Consider the following 27,241-nt stretch of genomic DNA (forward strand, 5'->3'; position numbering starts at 1 on the left):
ATCGGGTTTTAGGGTCCTCCCCCGAATCTCTCCTGTCCACTCCCTGACTATAGCGGAAAGGCAGCAGGTCCTCCTGAGGGTGTCCATGGCTCTTGTCACGTGCGGGCTGGTCCCACTCAGAGGCCACCTGGGCTGTCTCGGGCACTGTCTCCTCAGAGGCGTCCACAGCTCCAGCTGGGTTTTCATCCAGCCTCTGCCTGTGGCCTCGGAGTGGTGGCCATCTCCTGGCAGGCGGTCTAGCTCTCAAGTTCACGTTCTTTGGAGCCTGTGGATGCTTCTGGACCTCCCCTGTGAGAACTTGGAGGAGATGCGGGTGGCAAAGAGAGCATCACAAGGGCTCTTCTGGGCAGAGATTTTAAAATTTGTTTTCTGAGGTATCCCAAGACTTTGCACAGTATGCAGTTGTACATTAGTTTGAAAAATTTTGTTGAATTGAATGAATGATTCTCAGGCCACCTCTCAGCCTAACTGCTGCCATGTCACTGTTTCACGGTCACTTTGACTCTCAACTTACCTGGGGTTTCTACTCCCTCTTCTCAGGGTTTCAAATCCGATGTAGGAATGAGGTTGGGTGGGATCCAGAGCAGAGCTCTTATTTGAGTCTTGACCAGTGGTTCTCAACCTTCTGACCCTTTCAATACAGTTCCTCTTGTTGTGACCCAACCATAAAATTATTTTCATTGCTACTTCATAACTGTAATGTTGCTACTGTTATGAATCATAATGTAAATATCTGATATGCAAGATGGTCTTAGGCGACCCCTGGGAAAAGGGTCGTTCGACTGCAAAAGGGGTCGCGACCCACAGGTTGAGAACCGCTGGTCTAGACTATGTTACTCTTCTCCTCCTTCCCCTGCTTATTTCCATCCTTTTTAATGGGAAAACAAGCTTACATAGTTTTCTGCTTTCTCCGTTTTCTATGTCGTAGAGATAAGGTGACCAAATGTCCTCGTTTTTGCCTGTGGGGGGTCATAGTTTAAGCCCAGTCTCCCCATGTGATTCACAGAAGTGCCTCCCTTCACTCTCAGAAATGTCTTGGCTCGCGTGATGAGTTCATGGCCACCTCTAGCTTTGTTAGACACTTTCAGCTCATACCTCCAAATTTAGATTTATTTATGATTTCAAATTTAGCTTTGAGAGTCCCACCAAAACCCTTTTCTCTCTCAAGTTGGGGGCTCTTCCAATGAAATGTCTTAGCTTTATGGCCATTGTTCTAGCATCAGTCTATATTGAAAGACAAATATTGACTTTTTAATTAGGAGAAATAAAAATGTTTCAGAAAAGTAGAAGCAAACATTCAAGTACATCAACAGCGTAGCGCCGCCAATCCATCAAATAATCCAGCACACTGTGCTGGCGCGTGTTGGTGGACCTCAGATCCGCGAGCAGGGCATGCCATCACCCAGAATTAAGAACTGCTCACATATTGTCCTCCTAATGAATTTTAGAAAGGAAGTAGTACACCATTATAGCGAGAGCCATTTTTAATAGTGCAGTGACTTTATTCTAGGTGGTGCCTACCCTTCCCCTGAGGGAAGGTCTTTGGGCTGCCAGCGGCCAGGTAGCTGCAGGATAGCTCGCAGAAAGCGATCATTGTTATTCATTTAAAGGAGAGTGTGGTAAGGGTTGAAATAATTCATTAAAATGTTTTAAAATATAAACATCAACTGAGTGCCCAGGCTATCAATGAATGCTGTTTTCTTCTCCAAATCTATGTGGTAACCCTGCACCTCTTCTTCTGATTGGAGGCTCTGTTTGAATAAAAGTGAAAGGGTATATTCATTCAGTCATTTAGAACAAAAACTGTAATTAATCTTAATTAAAACACATAATTTGATAGGCAAGGTCTTTTGAAATAAATGAACTATGTTGTAAACCATTAAAATACAGGGCCTCAGAGGTTTTCTAAAGGAGGCTGGGAACCCCGTGCATGTACTAGAAGGGTATTACCAGCTGAATTTCAGTGTGTGTTCACCTTCAGATATGATTCTGGTTGCAGCAAAGGATTTGCCCTGAGGAATTCACACCTCCCTCTAGTTCATTTTATAATAGATTGTTTTTTTGTGTGTTTTTTTTCCAGGCTTGTATTAGGGTAAGGAATGGGTTACATGCATTACTTTGGCCTCATTAGAAACACAGGCTCACCAGTAGACCCAGGGGGCAGCCGACTCTGCATTAGGGGTCAGGCAGTGACCCCTGACAGCTGATCAGAAGTGACCAGGCCCTCCCATAGTCATTATTACTGTGGTTTCCTAAGCATTTCTCCTTAATATCACTGTTGCCTCTGAGACTCTCTGCATGTCTGAGAGCAGAAAGTCTTCAAGAGGTTCTGGAGGAGCAGTGGGGGTTAGTCAAGGCCACTCTGACATTATTATTACCTTTCTTTCTCTCTTCTGCAGTTCTTGTGCCTAAGCTTCTTTCTATCTCTCTTCCTTTCCACCTCCCTCCACATCCACAGATGGGGTGGCTGCATTCCTCGCCTTCTTGAAGACCGAGTTCAGCGAGGAGAACCTGGAATTCTGGTTGGCCTGTGAGGAGTTCAAGAAGACCAGGTCAACTGCAAAACTGGCCTCCAAGGCCCATAGGATTTTTGAGGAGTTTGTGGATGTGCAGGCTCCGAGGGAGGTGTGTTGGCAGTGGCAAGCTCTTGTCAGACCTCTATCCATGGCTCCTGGCTCACACCTCCCTCCTCATGGGGGTTTGAGCCAGGCATCATGGGGACTGTCTTTGGAACTGAGCTCACTGGCTCTTGATGCATGGGGGGATCCTTTTAAAAGCAGAGCCAAGGGCCTGTGTAAAGGAGCTCCAGTAGGAGTGCTTTAGCAGTCTGCCAGTTAAACATTGCCCGCAGGAACTGTGTTTCTCTAGAGATTCTACAAGGAGAAACACCCCTGAATCCATGTGAGTTTTCCTAGTGGAAAGCAGCATGGCTTAATGGAACGAGCATCCACTTTGGAATCTTGTTCCAATCTCAGCTCCACCACTTACTAGCTGTGTGATCTTGGTTAAGTTACCTACCCTCTCTGAGTCACATCTTCCCGAATGTAAAAGGACCTAATATCACCTTCCTTTCAAGACTACTGTAGGTATTAGGGATAAAGCACCTGTTGAGTATTTGTCGATGCTTATTAATTACAGTCATTTATATTATTTTACCAGAACTTCTTATAATTACTTAGAATAAGAAAATGAATTCAATGTACTGCTATTTTGATAGATAAAAGGTAAATTTACTTGGGAGGGTTTTATAGAAGAAAGCATTCGCTGTCAATGAGTTTAGGTGCATTACACACCTAGAACTCTTCAATTGTGCTTTGACTTGGGCTGCAGGAGGCCTTTGGCCTGTGGCCAGGATGCTGTAGGCTTCTTATAATGCTGCTTGGAATAGAGATGTGCATTCTAATCACAATCTCTCTGCCTGGAGCATTTGTTTTCATAGTAGTTAAGAAAGGACAAGAGGGCAAGCTTACTTTAGGGAACCGGCATTAATACTTGTCTCGAGTCTAACCCTTTGACATTGCAAAGGCCTCTGGATTAAGAGTTAAGTGAATTGGGCTTTTGCCTTGGCTTTGTTACTGACTTTCCATATTACTTTAGACCAGCTTTTTAGTATCTCTATTATCTATAAATTGGGATGGGGAATATCTGGTCTTCAGGACTCATAAGATTCTTTCTAGAATCAGAAGGGATGACCTCCATGAAACCAGTTTGAAAAGCCTGACTAGCCTTATAGCTATCAGCTGCTGTCATTGATTATTACATAATTAGGACCAGCTGCCAGGCGCCTTGGCCCTTGAGAGCCGGTGACCATGCTGTCTGTTTGTGTCTCCAGGTAAACATAGACTTCCAGACTCGAGAGGCCACGAGGAAGAACATGCAAGAACCATCCCTGACTTGCTTTGACCAAGCGCAGGGCAAAGTACACAGCCTCATGGAGAAAGACTCTTACCCCAGGTTCCTGAGGTCCAAAATGTACTTAGATTTGCTGTCCCAAAGCCAGAGGAGGCTCAGCTAGACCTCAGATGGGGACTCTTGGAGATCGCTGGCTTTCCCCGCCCCTTGCTGCCAAGACCATATTCTAATGTGAAATGTCAGGGGTGTTCTAAAGCAGTGGTGTTTAGGTTGGGAGGCTGGGGTGAGGAGGGGATGAGGGGCCATTCCAAAGTGTAATTCAGTCACCAGAACTGGGATTCTATTTTATTTACCCATGTTTATGTTTTGGTTAGTGGTAGCACCTGGCTGCACTCATCCTTCTCTGGGTCAGTAACTTGCCCTCCATAATGCCTTGGGTCATCTCCACTGAGAAGGTAGATTCGCTAGGCCGGGCTAACCAGTAAATAATAGAAATGCAGTTTCCATAACCCCCATACCCTCCTCCATTAGGATTCCTGACACTCTAACTTGTCCTATACCCCTGTGAGGAAGAGTTAGAAGACTGGCTCACACCTGTGATTTGCTATCACAGTGTAACAGCCAGTTCCGGGTGCTGGGGCCTCACAGTTTAGGAGAGAGGTCCCTGTGGAATCCCGGGTCTCTAGAACTATCATTGATAGGTGACCCCTGGGAGAAGGGGCAAACTCCATGGAGTTGGCCGTTTCTTCCATTTCCACAGGACCAGTGTGCAAGGCTGTGCTCACTGCCCATCTTAGTCTAGGATATTCACAAGACTCCCCTACCCTTGCAAGACCCTTCCAGAAAGGGTCTTGGGAGATGTCCCTCACAGCTTCTGATGCGGAGCTGCTATTAAGAAAGCTACAGCTTGCCTATCTTCCTACCTTCTACCAAGAAGTTTCCCAGAAGTTGAACAACCAGGAAATGTAGCACCAGTAGACCTTTCTGCAGTGGGGCACCATATAACCTTTCTGCTGCTTAATGTACTCTCTGCCCTCGCTTCCCTGTGGCATCACACATCACCGATCTCTTAGAATGACAGACAGCTTGGCAAAGGGAGGCGAATTCCCATAGCATGGACAGCTCTCACGGTGCCTACTGCTCTCCCTGTCTCTCTCTGTCCCCCCTCCCAGGCAGGTCATGTAATTATGATGGGGGAGAATGGGAACTTAGGCCATAACTCTTTCCCAGCTTGCTTCCTGGGAGCACGCTTTCTTAGAAAGGCCCTTCTCATGAGGGCCACCTTGGCTATTCAGCAGCTTCCTTTTCGATTTCTGACCTTTTGGGATTGAACATGAGGCTAAGAAGATCACTGTGAACATTTGCTTGTGGAGAATCTTCCTAAAATGCTTTCCTGGTACCCTGGGGCTGCTCTTGGAAATATGTCAAGAAAGTCTTTCTTAGAGGAAGAACCAGGCACATGGAACCTACTCTAGCTGCCCAGGAAAAAGCTGACTCTGGCACAAGACTGCGGTGCCAAGGAGATGAATCCTCAGCAGAGAGACCAGAAACTGGAAGAGGGCCCTGGAAGAGGCTGGTCTCTGGGTGAACTGAATCACAGAGAATGTGGCGAAGGAACCACTGGGATAATTCAAAGTCAATGGATTGGGAGGCATGGCAGATCTCCAAAACATTTAGTTTGACTAAATGGAACAGCGTCTGACTAGATGTAAGCCCTGGAGTGCAGGTGATTGAGAACTGGGCTGAAGCATTCTCCTCCTGTGGGGTGATGGGCCTTTTTAGACATGCGGGGATCCCAGTGTTTCCATTCCTGTCCAGAATTGTGCGAATCTCTTCCTTCCTTGGCTGCAGCTAGACAAGGCCAGGAAGGCTCTCGAGTCCCACTGGTGTTGGGTGCACTGCCCTGCCATGGCACATCGTATCCATGAGTGAGGATTGGTGTGCCGGTATGAACCACCGAGGAGAAAGAGAACTCATGCCTATAGTTCTCACACGGGAGACACCAGTGGAATTTCATGTTCAAGAACTCTGAAGCCTCAAGTGGTGTTTCTAGTTAGATCAGGAAGTAAGTATTCCCTTGCCCCCACTGGTAAAAAAACACCCCATCCGTAGCTAAAGCTGCCAAGATTAATGTAATGATCAAATTCTCAAACAGGGTATTTTAAACATTGTTTACATACGAAATGTGCATCTGCTGCCAACTCTACTGTCGAAAATGAGGTGCATAGAAATTGGAACAGCACGGAGTTATGGAAATCTGAAACGTTCTAAGAGGGGCCTTTTTACCACTTCCACTATCCCCAGGAGACAAGTCTGAACAAGAGTGTTGTGCGGTGGCCTCACTGGGGCCCTAGAGTTCTTGCCAACTGTTGGTGGAATGAAGGCTTCAGATGGTGGTGTCATGGCGCCTGGTGACTTCCTCCCACGATGGGGAGGCATGAAGGACCAAGCTTGGGTATCCTGAATGTTGCCGCTAAGCGAGGGTATGTGGGCATGTGTGGAGGAACATGATCGCTGTTTATGGTACTCCCATGGAGTGTGAGTGTGTGTATGTGTGTGTGTGTGTGTGTGTGTGTGTGTGAGAGAGAGAGAGAGAGAGAGAGAGAGAGAGAGAGAGAGAGAGAGAGAGAGAGAGAGAGAACTGTGAGCATTAGACTAGTAACCACAGAGATGGTCTTCCCGTGGGATGGAGCTGTCCGCACACCTGTATGTCCTGCTTCCCACAAAAGGCACAGAGCTCTGCGCTCTCGTGCCTACTTTCAGGCACTTTGGTGATGCCAACCCAGATTTTGGTCTGAGACAAAACAAAGAGAAATGTTTACAACATCTAGAGCAATATCCAAGCATACCTCATCCCCCACCTTCCACCTCCCGGTCCTGCCTGTCCTATTTCCTCTTCCACAAGCCCTCATCGCCTCGCCTTCGTAGGTGGGCCCCCAAAAGGGACCACTTCTTCCATTTAAAGTCTTCCTTTTGCTTCTGCGGTCGGCTTGTGCTGTGAACTGCCTTCTGGGCTCCAGGCGTGCTCTGTGCCTGGGACCTTTGAAGGCCAGGCAAATCTATGACTTTCAGGACCGTTCTCCAATGTGAGTGGCCTTTTGGCCCCATTTGACTGTCAAACTGTTTGGGGGCTGGTGTGGAATTTCCTGTTGCCCTTGGCAAACCAAACAGAGCCGTAATCAGTGACAGCCATTCACAGCCCCGGGCACCACTGGGGTGAGGAAGGGCCCTCGAGCAATATTTATTATTAAACGTGAGCTTCAAGGAAACTGGCCACCCGGGAAAGCCTGTTACAAGTTCTAATTCCCAGGTTCCACGCCCAGAGATGCTGACCCAATAGACCTAGGGTGGGACCCAGAAGTCTGCATTTTTAATGCGCTCCTAGGTGCGTCGTGAACCACACTTTGAAGAGAGATGGTCTAAGATGGTGGCTCTCACCCTTGGCTGCTCATTGCAAATACCTGGGGGAGTTTTAAAAACCCAAATGTCCAGGTCCCATCCCAGAATAGCTTGGCCCTGGGACCCAAAGCATTAGTAGTTTTTGAAGCTTCACAGGTGATTCCAATGTACAGGTGAGGTTAGGAAGCAGGGGCCTGAGGAGTGAGGAGGACACGGCTGAGCAGGAAACACCACTGTGCGGGCCAGAGGGCTGGAGCCTCCCGCCTCCCCCCACCCCCACCCCCCGGGCCCCGAGATGCACATAAGCATAGGGACCAGGAACCTGCCAGCCCGGAGTATGACTGTTGGGGTGGCAGCCTCTGTGCCCTTTCAGTCTGCCTTGCTCTTTTGAGATACAAATACCATGTTTCTGCTCCAGCTCCATGCATTGTTGGGCAGCAGTTATGCCAAAAGTGGGGGCTGAGGGGGATTTGGTTAAGAGAGGTTTTGTCACCTCCCCCCCACCCCCAAGTCTTGTTCACAGTGCTTCCTCCAAGCTGGCCTCCTGGGCTGTTCCCGTTTGTTTCCATGCATTCTTGTGTTTGGCCATTTTCCAGTGGTTCTCAACCTTCTGGCCCTTTCAATACAGTTCCTCATGGTGTGACCCAACCATAAAATTATTTTCGTTGCTACTTCATCACTGTAATGTTGCTACTGTTATGAATCGTAATGTAAATATCTGATATGCAGGATGGTCTTAGGCGACCCCTGTGAAAGGGTCGTTCGACCGCCAAAGGGGCCGCGACCCACAGGTTGAGAACCGCTGTGTGAGACTGTGCCTCTGTCCCCAAGGCCATGTGACACAGTAGTTGGAACTCAGGTAGTGGGTGAAGGTGTGTGGTAGTCATCATGGCGGTGGCACAGTAACTTGCAGATTCCTCCAAGGAGGGCGTGTCATCCTGGGAATGTCAAGCTCTCCGAGGCTTTCTTTGCCAATACCCCAGTGGGGCTCCAGGTCCTGCTCTGGGCCCTCACCATTCCCTCTTTGGTCTCAGGCAGGATGGGCACCTAGAAACTTCCTAGTTGATTTTACCCTCTGGTGCTTGCTGTTCTGAATCAGCCGAAGCTGTGGGCGGTGTCCTGCCCAGGCTGCAGGCCCCGGGCACCACTCCTCCACAGGGCAGGGCTGGTGTCTGGGCTCTGCAGGCCCTGGGCTGTGAGGGGAAGGCATGAACCCTTGGTGTTGAGAGCTGGGCGAGGGAGGAACTGGGAAGACGAGGGGAAGGGGGAGGGGGAGAGGAACAGGGAAAGTGGGGTCTGCTTCTCCATGAACCAGAAGGGAGAGGGGGTGAGAGGCACATTCTCAGAGGCAGGATGGGCTCCCACCCATATGAGTGCCCAGCACGCTCCCGACCCTGTCTGTGCCCACATCCAAGCAAGACTGAGTGAGGGTTTACGCTTTTCCACTCGCGGCTATCCTTGCATTGGCCCGTGTCAATCCTCTGAAAATCTGGCCTTCCGGGTTGGAAGCAAGAGGTGGCAGAGTCACCCTGGCATCAAGATCCTGTGCCACGGGGCAGCAGACTTGGAGGAAGAACGCAGGAGCAGACATGTCTTCCTGTCCCCGCGGCCTCTCTGGACTCCAACCCGATGCTATGGACCAAATGGGAGACTGTAGGATGGGAACACTGGCCTTCCCGACTGGGGCCCGGGACCTCTCAATAAACTGCCCCCCTTTTTTATCCTTATTCCCTTCCTGCTCCCTCCCCTCTGCCAGGTGCAGAAAAGGTGGCTGGTCTGGGTGTGTTCCCCAACCACGGTAGCATTAGCTGAGTCACACGGCGTGCACGACATTTGTAGCAGCTCATCTGCCACATAGAGCGCTTGGCTGATGGAGTCCTCATGGAGTTGTCTCATTACCGTGCAAAGTCGAATCATGTCACTCACCTTGACTATAAACAAGCCTTGGAGACATAATAAACAGAACCTGAACCCGCTGCCCTTTGCTGTCCGCCCACGTTTCTTTCTGAGGCCCCGCTTTGAGTAACACGTGGACGCCCTGGGGGAACATTGGCCCGGACCTCACCCAGCCCAGGCTGGCAGGGGGCCAGCCACCAGGAACGTGGCGGTGGCGTGGGTGGAAATGGGATGGGGCTGGTTTGGGATGAATGTGGGGGTGGAAAGTGACTTCAGATTACGAGAGTGCCTTTGAAGCTGTAAAAGGCCAGACAAACAGGAGGTGGTATTTGTATTAGTGCCACCTACGGCTGGATAATGCAGGGAGAGAAAGGCTGAGGGATGGCTTGTGTGTTTGTGCAGCTGGGCAATCTGAAACGGAGTGGTTGGTCCTGTTTATGACTGTACTCACTTTATCCAATCGGCGTGCCCCTGAAAAGTGTGCATTCGTCACCGAGTCTTTGAATGTCTCTGGTGATCAGGTTCCGTGGAGGGGACGAAGGAGAATGAAGGGGAGTATCTGCTTGCAAAAGCTCATTTTTAGGTGTAGTGATGATAGAGATATACAAAACCTTAACAATCCAAATAATTAAAATGCACCAAAGAAAGGAACCCGGATATTTCTTCTAAGGTGAATGCTTTGTGTTACATGAAAAAGCCTTTTGTAATGCAGGTGATCACTCCTAAATTCTAATTTTGTGGCCTGGGCAAGGCACCGTGGTAGCCTGGGCTACTGTAGACCAGACGCCCGCCCACTGGGGAGGGGCTGTGATTGGATCCTCTCCAGCTTAGCTTTTCTACTCCCTCTTACCCCATTGCTCCCCGGGGCTTCTGACCCCTCTGGGACCACTAAGAGCAGGGAAGGAAGAGAGGAGAGGGAGCAAGGGACACACACCTAATGCACATGCCACCTGGGACAGGCCTCGGGCTCTCTGGGCCTGGGAGGAGACCCTGTCTCATTGAAGACCCTTTCTCTAGGGGATTCCTTCCACCCTCCAGCTCTCCCAGCAAGGATGAGAGCTCTCCTATTCTGGCTGGTGGCTTGCTCTTTCCTGGGAGCCCCAGCTTCTGTCTGTTTGCCCCTTTAGGGCTCCCTCTTGGACATCTCCTTGGATGACCCCATGCCAGTCTCTTTGTCTCAAGAGACCCATCTTTGGCCCATTAGAAGCATTTGGGCCTTACTTGCCCCTAACAGCGGTTCTCAACCTGTGGGTCGTGACCCCTTTGGCGGTTGAACGACCCTTTCACAGGGGTCGCCTAAGACCATCCTGCATATCAGATATTTACATTACGATTCATAACAGCAGCAACATTACAGTTATGAAGTAGCAACGAAAATAATTTTATGGTTGGGTCACAACATGAGGAACTGTATTTAAAGGGCCAGAAGGTTGAGAACCACTGCCCTAGGTGGTCAAGGCAGCAGCCACTCTGTCCTCATTTTGCAACCAGAGCCCCACACCGGCCTGCTGCTGACGTTTTTGATTTTTCAGGCCCAGGTCAGGCTCTCCAAGGGACCCGCTGCACTCTCCCTGGGAGTGAGGTGAAAGCCAGGCACCCCACCCCTTCCCTTTTGACGGGGTGGCACTGACAGCTCACTGACAAACCCTCACCCATTCTTCCCAGCCCCTGGCCTTCTCTGTGGGCTGGTTTTGAGTGCCTTCTCCCTGGTCCTCCATGCCCTCCCTGCAGTGTCTGCTTGGCCTGGAACCCCTTTGGTATCTGAGATCTATCTCTTAGGTCTTGACAGAGAAACCTCTTATGCAGGATGGGGGGGGGGGGGGCGCATCTCATTAACACAGTAAATGTGGAAAAGAACAAACAAAGTCCTTTCTGGTCCTACACCAAACAAAGCGGAAGCCATGGCCAGAGGGAGCAAAAGAGAGGTCATTGAGAGAACGCCCTCCTGGGGGTACACATCTTCCTCGGGGCTGGTCCTGGTTCCCTGTCCAGCGGGTATGGCACAAAGCCCTGGTGAAGGCTGGAGAGGGAGAGTGGGCATTCACCGTGGGTGCTGCCTCCCCATCCATGCCTCATTCACAGAAGATGGGAGTCAGAGCCCAGCACCTATGCCACCGTGGCTGCATGTGCTGCTAGGGAGCGGGCAAGTCGCCAACCTGAGGGAACTGTCCTTGCCAGGGTTTCATCAGCACTCTTCTTCTTCATTATTTGGGCTCTGACGCTAGACTCTCCGAGTCTGAATCCCAGCTTACAAGTTGTGTGATTTTAGGAAAGTTATCTCCCTGTGCCTCAGGCTTCTCATCTGTAAAACGATGATAATCACAGAACTAACTGCTTGGGGCTGCTGTGAACATTAAGTTAACATGGAAGACGCTTAGCACGATGCCCGGGACTCAGTTAGGCAACAGCGTGTGCTAACTGGTATCTTCTTTCACATTGGGGTCCGCAGGACTCAAACCAGCACCTCCGTACAGAGCCGAAAGCAAATGATGTGACTCGCTCCCCGGCTCCTCCTTCCCTTCCAAACCATAACCTCCCTGCGGGCAGAGACTGTGTCTGCCTAGTTCCCGGCTCTACTCCCTAAGTATTCATTGGAAGAATACTGTGTCTACAGAGGTGTTCTGAGCACCTCTCATAGATGAGGCTCTTGGGGTGAATGGAGGCAGAGGCAGGAATGCTACAACACGGGCCCACCCTTACTTCTTTCAGGAGCTTAACCCTTCACAACCCTGCACACGGCCTAGCAGATACAGGTGGATCTCAGATCCCAAAGGACTTACCAAACGAGAAGTGAGGAAAGTAAGTGGCTGCCTATTCCGAAGTGGCAACACTAAAAGACAACTCTTAGGAGCCAGGGACTGTGCAGGGCCGTTTCTATGCTGCATCTAGTTCAGCGGTTCTCAACCTGTGGGTTGCGACCCCTTTGGGGGTCGAATGACCCTTTCACAGGGGTCGCCTAAGACCATCAGAAAACACATATATAATTACATATTGTTTTTGTGATGAATCACTATGCTTTAATTATGTTCAATTTGTAACAATGAAATTGGGGGTCACCACAACATGAGGAACTGTATTAAAGGGTCGCGGCATTAGGAAGGTTGAGAACCTCTGATCTAGTTGAATGCCTCAACAATTCTATGAGGAAGTGTATTGGTCTGCTAGGGCTTCCATAACAAAATGCCACAGGCCGAGTGCTTTACAAAACCGAAATTTATTTTCTCTCGGTTCTGGGGGCTGGAAGTTTAAGATAGAGTCAGGGTGAGTTTCTTCTTAGGCCTCTCTCGTTAACTGGTCAATGGCCTCCTTCACCTGCTCCTCACATGGTCATTCCTCTGTGACCACCCCCGTCCTGTCTTCTCTTCCTCTGAGGACGCCAGTCAGGTTGGATCTGGGCCCACCCTGACCATCTTACTTTAACTTAATCACCTCTCTGAAGGCCAGTCTCCAAATACAGTCATATTCGGAGGTACTAGGAGTTAGGGCTTCCACATATGAATTTCAGGGGTGAGGGTGTTGGGGGTGCAATTCAACCCATTTCAACAGGTAGATATTATAAGTATCCCCATTTACACATGAGGAAGCTGAAGCGCACAGAACTTCACACACCCGAGGCCACACAGCCTGCAGATGACAGAATCATATACCCAGAACTGGTGCTTTTAACCCCAGCTGCACCTCAGAGTAGGAGGGAATGCGGGGTGGGGTGGGGAAGCACCTGGGTCGGGGGTAGAGCGGGGTGCTGGAGCTAAACTGCTCGTGGGATGGGAAGGTTCCAGCATGTGTATATACACCAATGTGGGGGAGGTAGCGGTGAGAGTAGGGGTGAAATGGGAGTCAATTCCTGCCTTTGCTGGCTCAGAAGTCTGGGCTCCTGCAGGCCTGGTGAAAAATGACCGTGGCTGAAGCTGCTAGAAATTGAATTAGCCAATTATCTGCCCGAGTTCTTCCCTGGCCGCGTTCAGGCACAGTTATTCGGGTTTGTTTTGTTTCAGTGTGATCAGTCCTCTGCCTTCTCCCAGCACAGCTCTGCCATCCTCCTCGCAGCCCAGCAGTCTTTCCAGGGCGGCCGAGTCACGCCCCACTCCCTCAACCCAGGGACAAGTTTGACTCTACCGCCTACACCTGCCACTGGACAGGCACGTGCATCCATTCGGTGCAGGCTCCAAGCAGCCCTTCCCGAGGCAGGAGAAACAGCCCCATCTCCCCAGGCACTAAGACCAGCCTTGCAGGCACCCACAGGGGCAGGAGGCTCTCCTCCCAGCCACATGGTGGAAAAGAACAAGGAATTTGGATGCACCAGCCTGAGACTGAGTCCTGACGCTGTTGCTTACTCTGGGTGTGGCCCTGGGGGAGGAACTGAGCCTCTCCTAGCCTCCGTTTTCTTCTTAGAAGGGGGAATAATTAAACCTACATTTGCAGGCAGTGTGGCTGCCAGGATTAGAGGTGGCCTGTGCAAATCTCCAGGGCAGGAACTAGTCTGTGCAGGTGCTCAAAAAGGAGTGTATTAAGTATGAGAGATGCAGGCCTTGGTTTGCAGACATTTCTGGGCTGTCTCTAACCTTTCCTGGGGGTCTTGGGGGTCAGAACCAGTCACAGAACTGTTGGCGGTCGAGTCTATAGGGCAGGTGAACGCAGGCCCGTGCTTGCAGGAAACCAGGACCTCTGTCCGCTAGACACAAAACAAGGAGCCTTTCGTTCAGGAGGGGGCTCTGCCCCGGACAGGGTATTAGGGCCACTCCACGGTGCCCTGTGAGCTCAGTGTAACAGGGATCACTCACTTGTCACACAGGCTTTTCCATGAGGCATTCAAAGGCAAACAAATTAACTGGCTTTTAAATTGGCAATTAAAAAAAAAATCTCAGAGTCTTTCCAAAACAAATCAACTCATCAGCTGCCTTCAGCATGCCCTTTTGTAACTGATCCCAGGATCCGAATTATACTTTTGAAGCCTTTGGAGAAACAGAACTGATGTGGATGTAGTCATTCAAGGTACATGGTATGTGAGTAGCTCTGGATTAAATTAAAGTAGAGCTTCCCCTCCTTTGCCCCCCACCTCCCCACCTCCTTGCTGCAGAATAGCTGTGTGTAGACTTCCTGGGATATTCAAGAAAATTATTTTAATCATATATTTTTAAAAAGAAATCAGGGTTTCCCAGTAATGCTTTGTCAGATCACTTGTAACCAATAAGGCAAGTATGATTTCAATCAGCAACTCTACGAGGGTCTAGAATGGCGGCATGTCCCAAGCCATGGCAAGGAAGCAGGGAGCTGGGAGCTGGGAAGGGGGCTTCTAGGGCCTATGAATCATTATCCCTGGAGACAGTCAGTCGCCTGCTGGGTCAGGGCAAACTTCCCTGCATCACAGGGGTAAGGGGGGTTGGCTCCTGGGGGGAGAGTATGGCAATTAGGGCCGGAGAGCAAACCGGTTTCCTTTCCTGACTCATGGTCAGGCGGTTGCTAAGAGAAAGGGACTTGCAGGAGAAGAGAGGGGCTCTGTGGGACCCTCGCCCCTCCCACTGGCAAATGGCCCTTTCCTGGCAGCTCTGCGGAGGGACTTGTCTCGGCCAGGAGGAAACATTCTCACGCAGGAGGGCAGCATCTGGCCTGCTCTGCAGCCGCGGAGACAATCTTGCCCGCTGAGGGAGCAGCTGTCGGCCACCTGCTCACCAGCCCGGGTTAAGCCTTCTTTTGAGCAGAAGCAGGGGGAGCCTGGCCTCTGAGAATAAAGGCCTTCAGTGCCTCCTGCCCAAGCCATTAACTTCTGGAGGTGAGCCGTGAACGGGGTAGGGTGGCCTAGACGCCTATCACGTTCCCATCCCACCCCATCCAACGTCCCATACACAGGGCCCCCTCGGCAGCTGGCAGCTGTCCCGTCTTTTTGTCTCAGGAGCACCTGCCCCTGCTCCCACTTCCCTGTCCCAAAGGAGGTGCCTGTCCCAGAGCCAGCATCTGTTTCAGAGCCAGACAGACTAGCAGCAGGCTGGGCAGAGGAGGGCCCTGCCAGGCCCCTGCGGAGACGGGGGCTTTGGCCTGTTGCCCTTGCCCTTCCCCTAGGGCCCGAGCAGCCTACCCCACAGGCCCCTCCCAGAGCAGAACCACGGCCTTTGGGTGTCTCTGCTGGTGGGAGGAGAGGAGCAGGGAAATACGCTCTTTAAAGCTGGAGGAGAAATGCCCTGTGTACACATCCACACCACCCAGGAAAGAGAGGAAAGAAACAGACAAGAGGTGAGGGAGGAACGCATCCCATAATCGCTGAGTGTGAGCAGAGAACTTGGGGCCACTCAGTTCTTCCTGCAGAGAACGCTGCACCCACGAAGCACGCACTACATGTCTGTGCCTGATTCAGCCTCACCCAGCCCCACCGAGCCGGCCTCATCATCCCATTTTATAGACGCTCTCAAGGGCTACGTGCCTATCCCCAGGTGAATGGCAGGATGGGATTGCAGCCACTAGCACCTGTGCCCTCGGCCCTGGCCTTCCCCCTCCTGTGCCGGCCCTTTGCCTTCCCAAAGAAAAGAACTCTCTAGACTACCTCTTTTATGAGAGCTCAAATCCATTTACTTAACTTTTCACCAGTTGTTCATTGTCTCTTCTTAACAGAATATAAGCTCTCAAAGGTAAGCACTAAGCCTGATACTTCTTGGCAGGCAGCTCCTGCCGCCCGGGCCCCCGATGCACAATGAACACCTGAGTGCTCCCTGCTGATCCCAGGTAACACGGGGCTGTCCTTTCTGTGTGAGAAGACATCCCTGACCCGCTAGCTGCAGGGCTACCATATTACTTTTTCCAGTTGGGACCCACACTCTTTCGCCCAATTACCCTTAAAACCATCAGCAAATGCCATTAGAAGGAGAAGGCCTGGAGAAGGCAGGTCTGTGGAGGAACAAAATCTGCACCCATTCTCCCCCGACCACCCTCCCCCACCCCCCAGGGTTTTGTAGGCCCTGCCGTTCTTTAAATACACACAGATCTGTGAATCCTGCAAGCCCGAGGCCAGTGAACAGCTGGTCTGCCAAGGGCATATTTGCCTGGTAATTCTAATTTTTATTTGAATGCCCATCTGCCCGTCACTGACATCACAGCGCAGCTGCACGTCTTGTTTTCCCTTCCTGGAGCCTGTGCCTGTGGCTGGCCTTGCACTCGGGATGATTAAATGGCTCTGTGGGTGGCCTCACCCAGGAGTGTGTGTGCCTGGGGTGGGGGTGGGGTGGGGCAGGTGGGACCAGGAACAAAAGGGGAGGCCCTGGCAGGGTGTGTGTGTGTGTGTGTGTGGAGGGGGGGGATGGTGGGGCCCAGCAGGGGTAGAGTCTGGGAGTATCTCAGCTGGTGGGGGGAAGGGGTGCCCCTGGGAACAGGCTGCTCCTGAAGCCTAGAAAGATTTGCCACTTCCGTAACAAAGGAGTCATTTCTGGGAATTACAGGGCCAAGTGGCTGCATCAAGAACCAGGGCCTGAGTTTCCCCCAACCTCTGGAGCCTCCCAGCATAGGCCAAAGGGCATGAGAACAGACATGGACACGGCTCAGCACATTCAGCAGATGGAAGTTCTTGTCTCGAGATAAAATGTTAAAATATCATTTCCTCATTACTCTGAGGACCCCTCACTACCCCCTAACCCCCACTTTTCTCTTACCTTCTGTTTTTCCTGGCAGAGCTGGGTTGAAATCATGGATCTGGTTATATTACTAGCTGTGTGATCTCGAATAGTTTCCTTAACTGCTCTGAGCCTCAGTTTTCTCATCTGTCAAATGGGCCCAGCATTTGCCACTCGCATGCAAGAGTGTTCTTAGTAGCACTGGTAGACCGAACACCACACAAAAGGCCCTCAGAAGAAGAACGGATAAATTGTGGCATGTTCGCACAATGGAATAGCAAACAGCTGTGAAAATGAGTGGGCTGTAGTGACATTATAGTAACCATATGGGTGAATCTTAGCAAAATAATGCTGAGCTAAAAAAAAAAAAAAAAAAAAGCCAAGTCCTTTTTAAAAAATTTAAGTATAGCCAAAATAAACAATACAATTTGAGATTTCTATGTATATGTAATAAAACTAAAAAAGAGCAAGGAAGTGATAGGGGAGGAGGTTGCCCTGGGGGAGGGGAGGTAGGGAGGAGCATATGAGTAGATGGAAGTCACCGTCAGTGTTCTTCTAGTTCTTGGGTTGAATTTAGGTTCTTTATTCCACTAGAAACATGATTGAAAAATAAATAAATAAGTAAGACTCAAGCATGGACCAATAAGGATCGTATGAAATGAAACAGGGATTATAAAGATTAATTCAATTTTGTGCACTGAGGTCCATTAAAAAATATGAGCACAGAGATGGCAAAATTGCATTAAATGAGATAATGTTCGTCACAGCCTCCTCATGCACGATCTGGCTTCCAGCACGTATTCAAGAAATAAGGTTAATGTCTCTGCTCTCCCAGCCACCCATGGACCTTATCTTGTTCCCCATAAATCAGGATTCTTAGCGCTTTGATTCTTTAGGGCTGAATTCTAAATCGTTCGCTGATTTCCTTTCTCTTCCTCCCTCTCGCCCTCCACTGTCCTCTCCCTCCCTAGAGCAAATAAAGCTTATCTCTCCGGTGTCACAGAGCTGTGGGGACAGTAAATATGAGAAGGCTCTGAGACTATGAAGTGCCCCCAGTAAGCGGTTGCTTTCCTTTCTCCCCTGCGTTCTATCTGTAGATGAAAAGGATAAGATAGGACTCTGAGCCTGGGCAGCTTCCAGGTGAAATGGACACCTGGCCCTACTGTCATATTCTGAGTGGAGAGAGACTGCTGGGACTGGAATATTCTAGGAGGATGCTGGAGGACATGGCCTGGGGTTGCACCTGGAATGGCATCTGGGGTCTAATAGAAAGTACCCTGGGCCCTAGCCGGTATGGCTCAGTGGAGAGAGCGATGGCCTGTGGACTAAAGGGTGCTGGGTTCAATTCCAGTCAAGGGCACAGGCCTGGGTTGTGGGCTTGATTGATCCCCAGTAGGGGGAATGCAGGAGGCAGCCGATCAATGATTCTCATCATTGATGTTTCTATCTCTCCCCCTCTCCCTTCCTCTCTGAAATCAGTAAAAAAATATATTAAAAAAGCAAGTACCCTGGGCTTGGATTTAAAGCTGTGAAACCCAGGGTAGAATGATCCTGACCTTCCCATTCCTGGGCTGTAGGTGGGCAAGTTACTCAGCCTCACTGAGCCCTGCTTTCCTCATCTGTAGGATTCATCTTGGAATGTAAATTAGACACACACACACACGGGCACCCACACCCACACAATACAATGCCTGCCTGACACAAGGTGGACATTCAAACAGTGCTGAATCCGAACCCCATATCGTCTCCAGACTTTGAATTTCCCGCTGAGGGTTGATACACTCACTCTAGCTAGACTGACAATGGCTTTATCCAGATTTGACTAGAAAGTGTCCTTTTGAGATTCAACACTGATAGATTGGTGGGCTAGATGGGTGGCGTTTGTCACGGGGTGGGGAGCAGTTCCCCAGTTCCCATCCTTGCTTCCTGAGCCTCATGTCCCCGGGAGCAGGATGCCCGGGAAAACGTGAAAGGCCCCAGGTGCTGCCCCCTCTTTTTGTAACTTTTGCGCTAGATAGAAGCCAGGGAGGAAGGCCACCAAAGCAGCCCTGGGAGGAAAGAGAAAGCAGTGGAAAGTAATTGGGGAGAGCCCTGCTTCATGGTGATGGAAGTTGGAAGATTTGGGGATGCTGGTGGTTGCATAACCCATAGGCCTTTAAAAAATTGTTAGGCGTGGCCTGAGAAAGTTACCTTCTTTTACCCTCAAAAACAGTGACTTACCCCAGCTCAGCACATAATTAAGGTCTAGGTCTGTGGCATAGACTAGAAGCCTGGGGTAAACTCTTGTTACTTATTTTCAAAATAGGGATATACTGAACCCTCACAGGTGCTGGCATGGTGCTAAGCATTTTTGTATACTTACAAAAAGTCTATCTTCAGGGTATCTAACCACGACCAGTCTCCAAATGTTCGGTTTCTAGGTGTGCAGTTGACAGTTTCTTAGATCCGGTGGGGGTTACCCTGAGATAAATAGTGAAAATGTAGGGGCAGACACTGGGCGTCTGGGTGGGGGTGGCTGCCACAGACAGGAAGTGCGGCATCCTGTGTCTGAGGTCACACTTGCCGGTCTAACTCAGAGGCGGGGGTGGTGTCTGCAGATCATGACTGGGGCCCCGCTATGAGATGGGAGGGAGGCCCTGGAGGCCCCCAGCTTCCCAGTTGGAAATACCTCCTGTCATTACTGACCTCATGTGGAAACCAGAGGGTGCCTAAGGGTGGCCTGTCATCCCAGTGTCATTGGCATTCAGCTGGAAAAAAGTCCTAAACGGAAAAAGCTTGGTGAGATTTTGGATGTCCGTTGGAATTTGGGGGGAGGAAGAGCTTAAAAGGACCCTTTGGGTGGCCTTCTCCTCACTCCACAGGGGCAGAATTCAGTCCTATTTGGAAATGTGGTCACCTCCCAACTCCCCACCCTCCCACGTCTTTGAAACTCTGGGCTATTTGCTTGTCTTTGTGAGTAGCGAAAGGCCTTTTTACATTTAGGGGCACTCTTGGGGAGGGAGATAAGGTATATGAAAGTGTTTTATAAATAGCAAAGGGTTACGTAAGTGTAAGGCGGCGCTTTTCTTGCTGCTTCCTATGGTGCCTGCTGCAGGCAGAGGCCTCTGATCTCGCCACTGGGAGCCCTTCTCCCTTCCTCGGAGCCTGGCCCAGATTCGAAGCCCAGGAATACATCTTATGTAAGGTTTGGCTACATTGGACAGAGCCCCTCTCCCCTGTCCACGTTTGTTTAGATTGATTTCAATGAAAAACTTTTACTAAGTGTTCAGACACTGTGTAGAGATGAGGATACAAAGAAGAATCCATGTGCATAGTTCCTGTATGTGAGGCATTTACAGTTCAGTGGAGTGGCTAAAAAAAAAAAAAATGGACATTTTTTTTTTTAAAGAAATTGTAGTTGAAACCCCAATACACAAAATGAAGAGGAGGCCGCTTTGATTGCGGTGGAGATAGAGGAAGGAGGTAAAGGAGGTGGAAGGTCAGAGGTCATGTTGGCCAGGCCTCACCATTTCTCCTCGAGGCCCTTCAAGGGTTCTCAGAGGCCAGTTCCAAAATCAGTTAATTCCCCTAAGGCTTCTAGAAGAAAACAGGAGAAGACTTTCATGGCTTAGAGATAGGCAAAGATTTATTAGGACTCAAAAAGCACTAAGCATCCAAGGAAAAGAATAAATTAGACTGTGTCCAAATTTAAAACTTCTGCTCATCAAAATGACATTGTTGAAATAAATAGGAAAGCCAGACTGGGAGAAGACATGTGCAGTACACTTATCTGACAATAAATGTGCATCCAGAATATGTAAGGAACTCCTACACTCACTTTAAAAAAATACAACAATTTAGCCTGGCAGATGTGGCTCAGTGGTTGAGCGTCAATCTATGAACCAGGAGGCCATGGTTCAATTCCCAGCCAGGGCACATGCTTGGGTTGCAGGCTCAGTTCCAGTGGGGGACGTACAGGAGACAACCAATCCATGCTCCTCTCTCATTATTGATGTTTCTATTTCTCTCTCTCCCTTTTCCTCCCTCTCTGAAATCAATAAAAAATATTTAAAACACACACACAAACAAACAACAAAACAATTTGAAAATTGGTCAAAAGACTTACACAGACACTTCACAAAAGAATGTACATGAATGGCCAATGAGTCAAATAAAAAAAAAACACAAAAAAACTGGTCAACCCCATCCATCATTAGGGAAATACAAATCAAATCGTTTGCCAGCAGCTTGCTCTGCGCATAGTGGTGCCAGCACTGGAATCAGCGTTGTGTCCTCAACGCTTCCATGGGTACCCAAGTGCTTTTTCTTATTTTAGGTATAAAACTTTCCTTATATCCCTTCTCTGACTCCAAATTATTTTTACCCACAGCACTGAAGCCATGAAGGCACAGCTACTAGATTACCCTCAGATGTCAATGCTTATGTAATCCTTCGCTTGCGGCCTCGGAGGCCTCTTCTCTCTCACAAGTGACATATTAATATTTCTCCTTGCCAGGCAGGGAGCTCTCTGTGGGCCGCCGTTACCACCCTCTGTACACACGCAGACCCACATTACTGTTAGTGTGGCAGCAGATGACTCTCTCCCGACCACGAACAGCCGCACTTGCGAAGTACAAATGACAACCCAAAGGAGTGCTCAGAGACCCCCGTGGGGAGCTCTAGAGGCTCTTGCAGGGACTGGGGGACGTGTGGGAAAATTACACCAAAACCCACAGTGAGGTTCACTACATACTCACTAGGATGTAAAATGAAGGTCCTGATTCGGGCAAGGATGGGGAGTAACTGGGATTCTTCTACCGTGCTGACGAGGATGCAGAATGGCACAAAGCGCTTGGGAAAGCGTGTTGACGGTTTCATATGAAGCTAAAAATATATCTACCCTGTGGTCCAGCTATTCCACTCATGGGTCTGAAAACATGTCCATAAGAGGACGTGCACAGAGATGTTCATAACAGCTGTATTCACAATAGGCATAAACCTTAAAAAGCCCAAGTGAGTAGGACAATGGGTAAGCAAATCACGGGGAATTCCTACCACAGAGAATGCCACTTAGGAATGAAATGGAACGCGCTCCCGACCATCGTAACCACGTGGATGAATTTCAAAAACCTGCCGAGTTGCAGGAGCCAGACACAAAGCACTACATTCTGTATGATTTCATGTCTGTGAAGTATTTATGGGGAGAGAACCCACAAGTATAACTTTACGGCTGTCCCTTCACATGAAAACACAAGGAATCAGAAATATGTATTTCCTCCAACAATCAAGTGGGATTCAGAACAGGTCCACATGGCCACACATTTACTGCATCAATGGGCTTCATTCTAGAAGTTGAGGGCAAACTAATTTCTGGGCCCTGAGTCTAAATTAAATGGACTAAGAGACATTTAATGGTGAACTTTCTGTTAATGGGATACTTTCTATATTCTTTCATTCACTTAAATACTTTCTGTACACCTAACAGTGCATAGGCCTTGAGCTCATGGCTAGGCAGAATAGGATCAATTCTTGACCTCAGGGAGCTCAGCAGCCCCTCCTAAGTTACAGCTCCGGCCTCAACTTACTTTTCCAGCATATCTTCTGCTGATCATTTTTGTGCCTCCTATTACCAATAAATAGGATCACTACTTGTGGCCCCTATATATGTAACCCCTACCCTGTCTCATCTCTTGCCTTCATTTATGCTATTCCTTTTGCCTGGAATCCAATTCAATTAAGCATAACTTTTGGAGCATCTGCTGTGGTAGGACTCTGGAGGCAACAAAGAGAAGTATTATCTGTTTACTGATATTGCAAAGCTTGGCCTTTAAATATCTATATGCTATTTATCCTTCAAGGTCCACTTCCTACATGCAGCCTTCCCAGATTTGCTATCAAGCTGGAATCTCTGATCTTTGCCTCTGGAGTACTTTAACTGTGGCTTTAAATGGTGTTTCAGCCTTCTGATCGGTGATTCCTCAGGCAAACCTACCTGGGGGAACACAATGGAAACACCCCACAATTTCTTGACTCATCTCCATAGCAGGGTCCTTGGGAGCTCATCTTTCATTCCCTCGTCCCCAAATTTTGCTGCCTAGCATACAACAGCAGGAAAAGGTCATAGTTTATAAATGGTGAAGGCAACCACATATTGGCCTGCCGGCATCTAGCTTGGCCATCTCCTCCTCCAGCTTACTTTTGCTTTGGTGGCTGTTGCCACTCCTTTGTCATCTTCCTGTTGCTACGCTATTGATCCTCTCTGCCTTTCCCTCTCACATCCTCCCACCTCGGTCCCTGCACTTCAAGCTGGAATGAGCCCCAGCCACAGATGCCCTGCCTCTCCCCCTCTCCACCCATAGCCCAGAACCTCAGATTTTTCTGTCTGTCCTTTCATTCCATCCAAGTCCAAGTCCATCCCAGGAAGCCAGGGCTGCTCTGCCCTGGGCCAGAGCCAGATCACATCTCAGTGCAACCCTGGGGACTGCTCTGGGTTTTTCCAGCTGTAGACTTACCAAATGTCTCACTGGGCCAGGGAATATGAGCAGGTCCTTTTTTTCTGCTGTCTGTCCTGGAGCAAGGAATGGGGAAGGCCCCCTCTCTTTCTAAAGAAATTTTGGTTTGCAACCTAAGTTCAACTCAAACCAGCATGAATAGAAGGGGGGTTTGGCCAGAGTACTGGGACATCCTATGGATGGAAACAAAACTAGGGAGCAGAGCTCCTGGGGACCCAGCAGCCCCGTGTCTCCTCCCCTCTCCCTTTCTCTCTGTGCACCTGTCCTCCCCTTTTTTCTTCCTTCAGACTGTTTATTCTCTTTCCCAATTCCTGTGGCAAAAGAATGATCAGTAGCTCCCATGTTTACATGTGAGACCTAAGGCAAAGACATCGAGAGGGAGACCTCTCCATCTGTCAGTATCTTGGGCCCCGGATTCCCGAGTAGGGGGCTGAGTGTCCCAGCTTGATTTGGAGGTACTCTCAGGTCAAGGTCGCTTGATCAGGGCACAGCAACTTCTGCTGCATCTGTGTGGAGGCAGGAGGGGAAGAGAAATTCCTAGAGAAGGGTGTGCTGGGGCCTCAATACGGAAGGTGCCTTCCCACTGAGCGCATATTGACAGCTACTTCCTCTAGGAAACTAGTCCCCCAATGCCGCATCCTGGCCCCTGGACACTATTGTTGGTGAGATGCTTGTTTATGGGGAGGTTTCAAGCCCCTCCTGAAGCTCCTTGGAGGGTAGGGACAGGCTTGAGGTCTTTGTATCCCTCACAGCTTATCCGTGCGGCACTCAGCAGGTTCTGCTGGAAGAATAGAATACATGTACCAAGAATTGTTCTGACTCCTTTACACATCAACTCATCGAATCCGTGAAATAGGATTCCTAAGAGGTAGGAACAATGCAGACAACAGAGGACGGTAAGTAACTTGTACAAAATGGCACAGCTAGTAGGTGGCAGAGCCAGGATTCAGACCCAGGGAGTGGTGCTCAGGTTGGGGCTCCTAACCAGCACACCTACCACCTCTCCAGGAGGTTTTGGTGGGTTTCTACTTTGCTTCTCAGGGTTTTCAAGTGAGCCACCGCTAGACTGCACACAGGCAGCGCTCAATGTGGAGGAGAAGTGAGGACTTTCTTGGCCCTCCTCTGTTGGGTGTCATTGGCTTCTCTCACCTGTGCATAGGAAGCATCCATAATTCTTCCCCGTACCTGTCTGTTTGTGTCTGTCTCACATACATGACCAGTGGGGTTTGTGTTTGATATTTGCTTAACACACTTTTATTTTAAATAAAATGATCGATGGGAAATTAGCTGAAGTTATATGTGTAGAAAAAAACACACAATAAAAATTAGCCATTTCTTAACCCCTCCCCCCACCCCACCTCCTTTTCCATGAAGAAAACCACTGGCAACTCAACGTTAAGTTATTTACCTGGTATTTGCCCTTTATTTCTAACTCACAGTGTGCTACTTGCTCTCAATTCAATTCTAGACATTAGTTATAGACTCCCTATTATGCTAAGGAGAATTTAAACTCATGTAATTTCCCCTCTTCTAGTCCTCCCTCATTTCTTGGGTAACAATTGCTTTTGTGATCATGATTGTACAAATATTGTTTACTATGAAGCCAATGAATGTGTGTTAATGACATATGCATTCTTGCATAATTTGTTTTTGTTTTTCCTGGGGTTAATAATTGCCTCTAATTTTCACTTGTATAGTTTTCTTTCAACACCTAAGTCCTCCCACATGTTCCCACAGCTCTGTAAAGCACTGCTCATAACATTTCCACATCGGCAAGCCTTGGAGATATTCCCCTTACCTCTCGGCCCAGGCCCCAGGACCCCAGATGTCCCGCCTGGAGTCCTCTGACCCCCTGACGAGGAATCCGTTGGTCTCTCGGTCTGCTGTCTAGCTCTTGTAACCCTTTCCTCTGCTGAACTGCCTGAGAATTTCTCCCACCCTTTTCTTGTCTCCTAATTCCTATCTCCCACCTCATTCTCTTTCCTGTTCCTTTTTCAGCAGAGCCTGTTCTCCAGTAGTAGCTTTCTATGAAAGGGCACATGGAAGATCAATCAGAAAACCTCAATCCCTGCTCACTCTTGATTTGGTTGGTTTAAAATGCCAGGTTGAATAGTTTTCACTTAGAACTTGGAGGCATTACTATTGTCTTTGATTTTCAATGTTGCCATGGAGAAGGCGGCTGTCATTCTGATTCCTGTTCATCGTTTGTGGCCTGTTCCCCATTCCCCCTCACCCTGGTCTCTAAACTTTTAGGATCTCCTTTGTGTTCCAGCTTCTGCGTTTGCAATGATGTGGGCTTATAACCAGATGAGAGCGCTTGGGAGGTCTTGACAATTTCGAGACCGATGCTTCACTTTGGGGGCCCCCTTTCTCTTCTTACCTTTCCCCACTTTGGGGGAGAGTTCTTCAACGCTGTCGTTGAACCTTCTATTGGTGTTTTTGCTTTTGCTCTCATATTTTTCATTTACAGAGCTCGTCCTTTTTTAAAATTACTCTTTAGAAAACAAAATTTTGGTTTTTTGTTTCATGGATGCAATATTCTCTCCCACTTCTCTGAGAATATTAATGATGGCTTTTGGTTGTTGTTTACTTTTTGTTGTTGTTTACTTTTACTCTGTTCCCAGCATGGTGTCTGTTTTTATTTTTATTTTTTGACCTTTTTCTTTTGTGTTTGAGGTTTTGCTCTAAGGGCTGGTGATCCTTGGTCGTTCACTCATACTTAAGAGCAAAGCACCAAAAACAGGACTGGAAGCTTCATGTGTATGAGCAGGGGTTTTATTTTTTATTTTTATTTTTTAAATATATTTTTATTGATTTCAGAGAGGAGGGGGGAGGGGGAGAGAGAGATAGAAACATCAATGATGAGAGAGAATCATCGATCAGTTGCCTCCTGCACGCCCCCTACTGGGGATCGAGCTCACAACCCAGGCATGTGCCCCCAACCAGAATCGAAAACCGGGACCCTTCAGTCCGCAGGTTGACGCTCTATCCACTGAGCAACACCAGCCAGGGCATGAGCAGGGCTTTTAGAGAAACAGGTTTTTTCCGTGGGGTCCCCCAAATGTCAGCATCGGCAAGTCTCCTCTCTGGAGTGGTTTAGCTTCTCCATTGGAAAGAGGTTCCTGGGGGCAGGGGGCAGGGAGGAATAAAGAGCTTCTGGGTTATCAAAGCGGAAGGGGTTTTCCAGGGGTGTCCCCAGGGAGGCAACAAGACCTACAAAGGATTGATGGTGGGGGCCAGGGGGCCATAGGCAGGACGGCAAAAGGCTCTTGTTCAGCAAGAGAAGTAACCAAGCAACAGAGAGCTGCTGCGCCGAGGGCCTTGTAGAGAGGAACTGTGCTGTCTCAGCAGGAACCTGAGTGGACAGAGGACCAGAGACCAAGGCCCCTCCCCCCACCCCTCAAGGCCTTGGCCTTCTACAAAGCCTCACACCCTGGTACCGTGTCATGGGGAGGCACCTTGGGAAGGTCTGGCTTCTTGCTTTGCTTTGTGTTTTCCTCTTTAGCAGTCTGCAGAATGGGTGCTCCAAATGAGAAGTTAGGGTAGGATATAAGAAATAAAGAAACTTGCAGGGGTTGTGGCCTGGAATCCAGACCCGGTATGCGTACGTTCTCATATAGCCTTTAATGCCAAAAGCGCCAAATAATGGTGACATTAAGTCAATTCCTGGGCCCCCACTGCGGGCGTTCTGGGTGGGCTCCTGGCTACTGCCAGGCTTTCCATGGTGAGTCTTGCCTGCATCCTCCACTGGAGGAGGCTGAAGAGTGATTCCCCCCATGTCATCCACTCGTACCCCATCAGGGATCACCAATCCTACGGTGGGGACGTCACATAAATGCAGCTGAAACTGCCGGCCTTTCTGGAGAGAATTTCAGTCCTATAGCTCAGGACTCACACATGTGTGTGCACCCATGGACATGAGGACTGGCTTCCTAACCCAAGCAACCAGGAGAGAGATGGGGGAACCAGGCTCATTTATGGTCTGATTCCTGCCCAGGGGTCCCCAGG

The 27,241-nt window shown here is 49.3% G+C and overlaps 1 protein-coding gene across 5 annotated transcripts in view; it reads left to right on the forward strand.

Moving 5' to 3' along the window:
• RGS8 (regulator of G protein signaling 8) overlaps window positions 1–7,523 on the forward strand; it is a 33,509-nt gene extending 25,986 nt beyond the window's left edge. For all 5 annotated transcript variants that reach the window (XM_036344752.1, XM_036344749.1, XM_036344751.1 and 2 more), the window contains 2 exons: window positions 2,459–2,625; window positions 3,833–7,523. In XM_036344752.1, the coding sequence (XP_036200645.1) occupies window positions 2,459–2,625; window positions 3,833–4,015 (350 nt within the window). In that variant the 3' untranslated portion in view covers window positions 4,016–7,523. The remainder of the gene's footprint in view (window positions 1–2,458; window positions 2,626–3,832) is intronic.
• Window positions 7,524–27,241: the final 19,718 nt, after the last annotated feature.

Source organism: Myotis myotis, unplaced genomic scaffold (assembly GCF_014108235.1).
Source record: "Myotis myotis isolate mMyoMyo1 unplaced genomic scaffold, mMyoMyo1.p scaffold_m19_p_18, whole genome shotgun sequence".
Lineage (NCBI taxonomy): Eukaryota > Metazoa > Chordata > Mammalia > Chiroptera > Vespertilionidae > Myotis > Myotis myotis.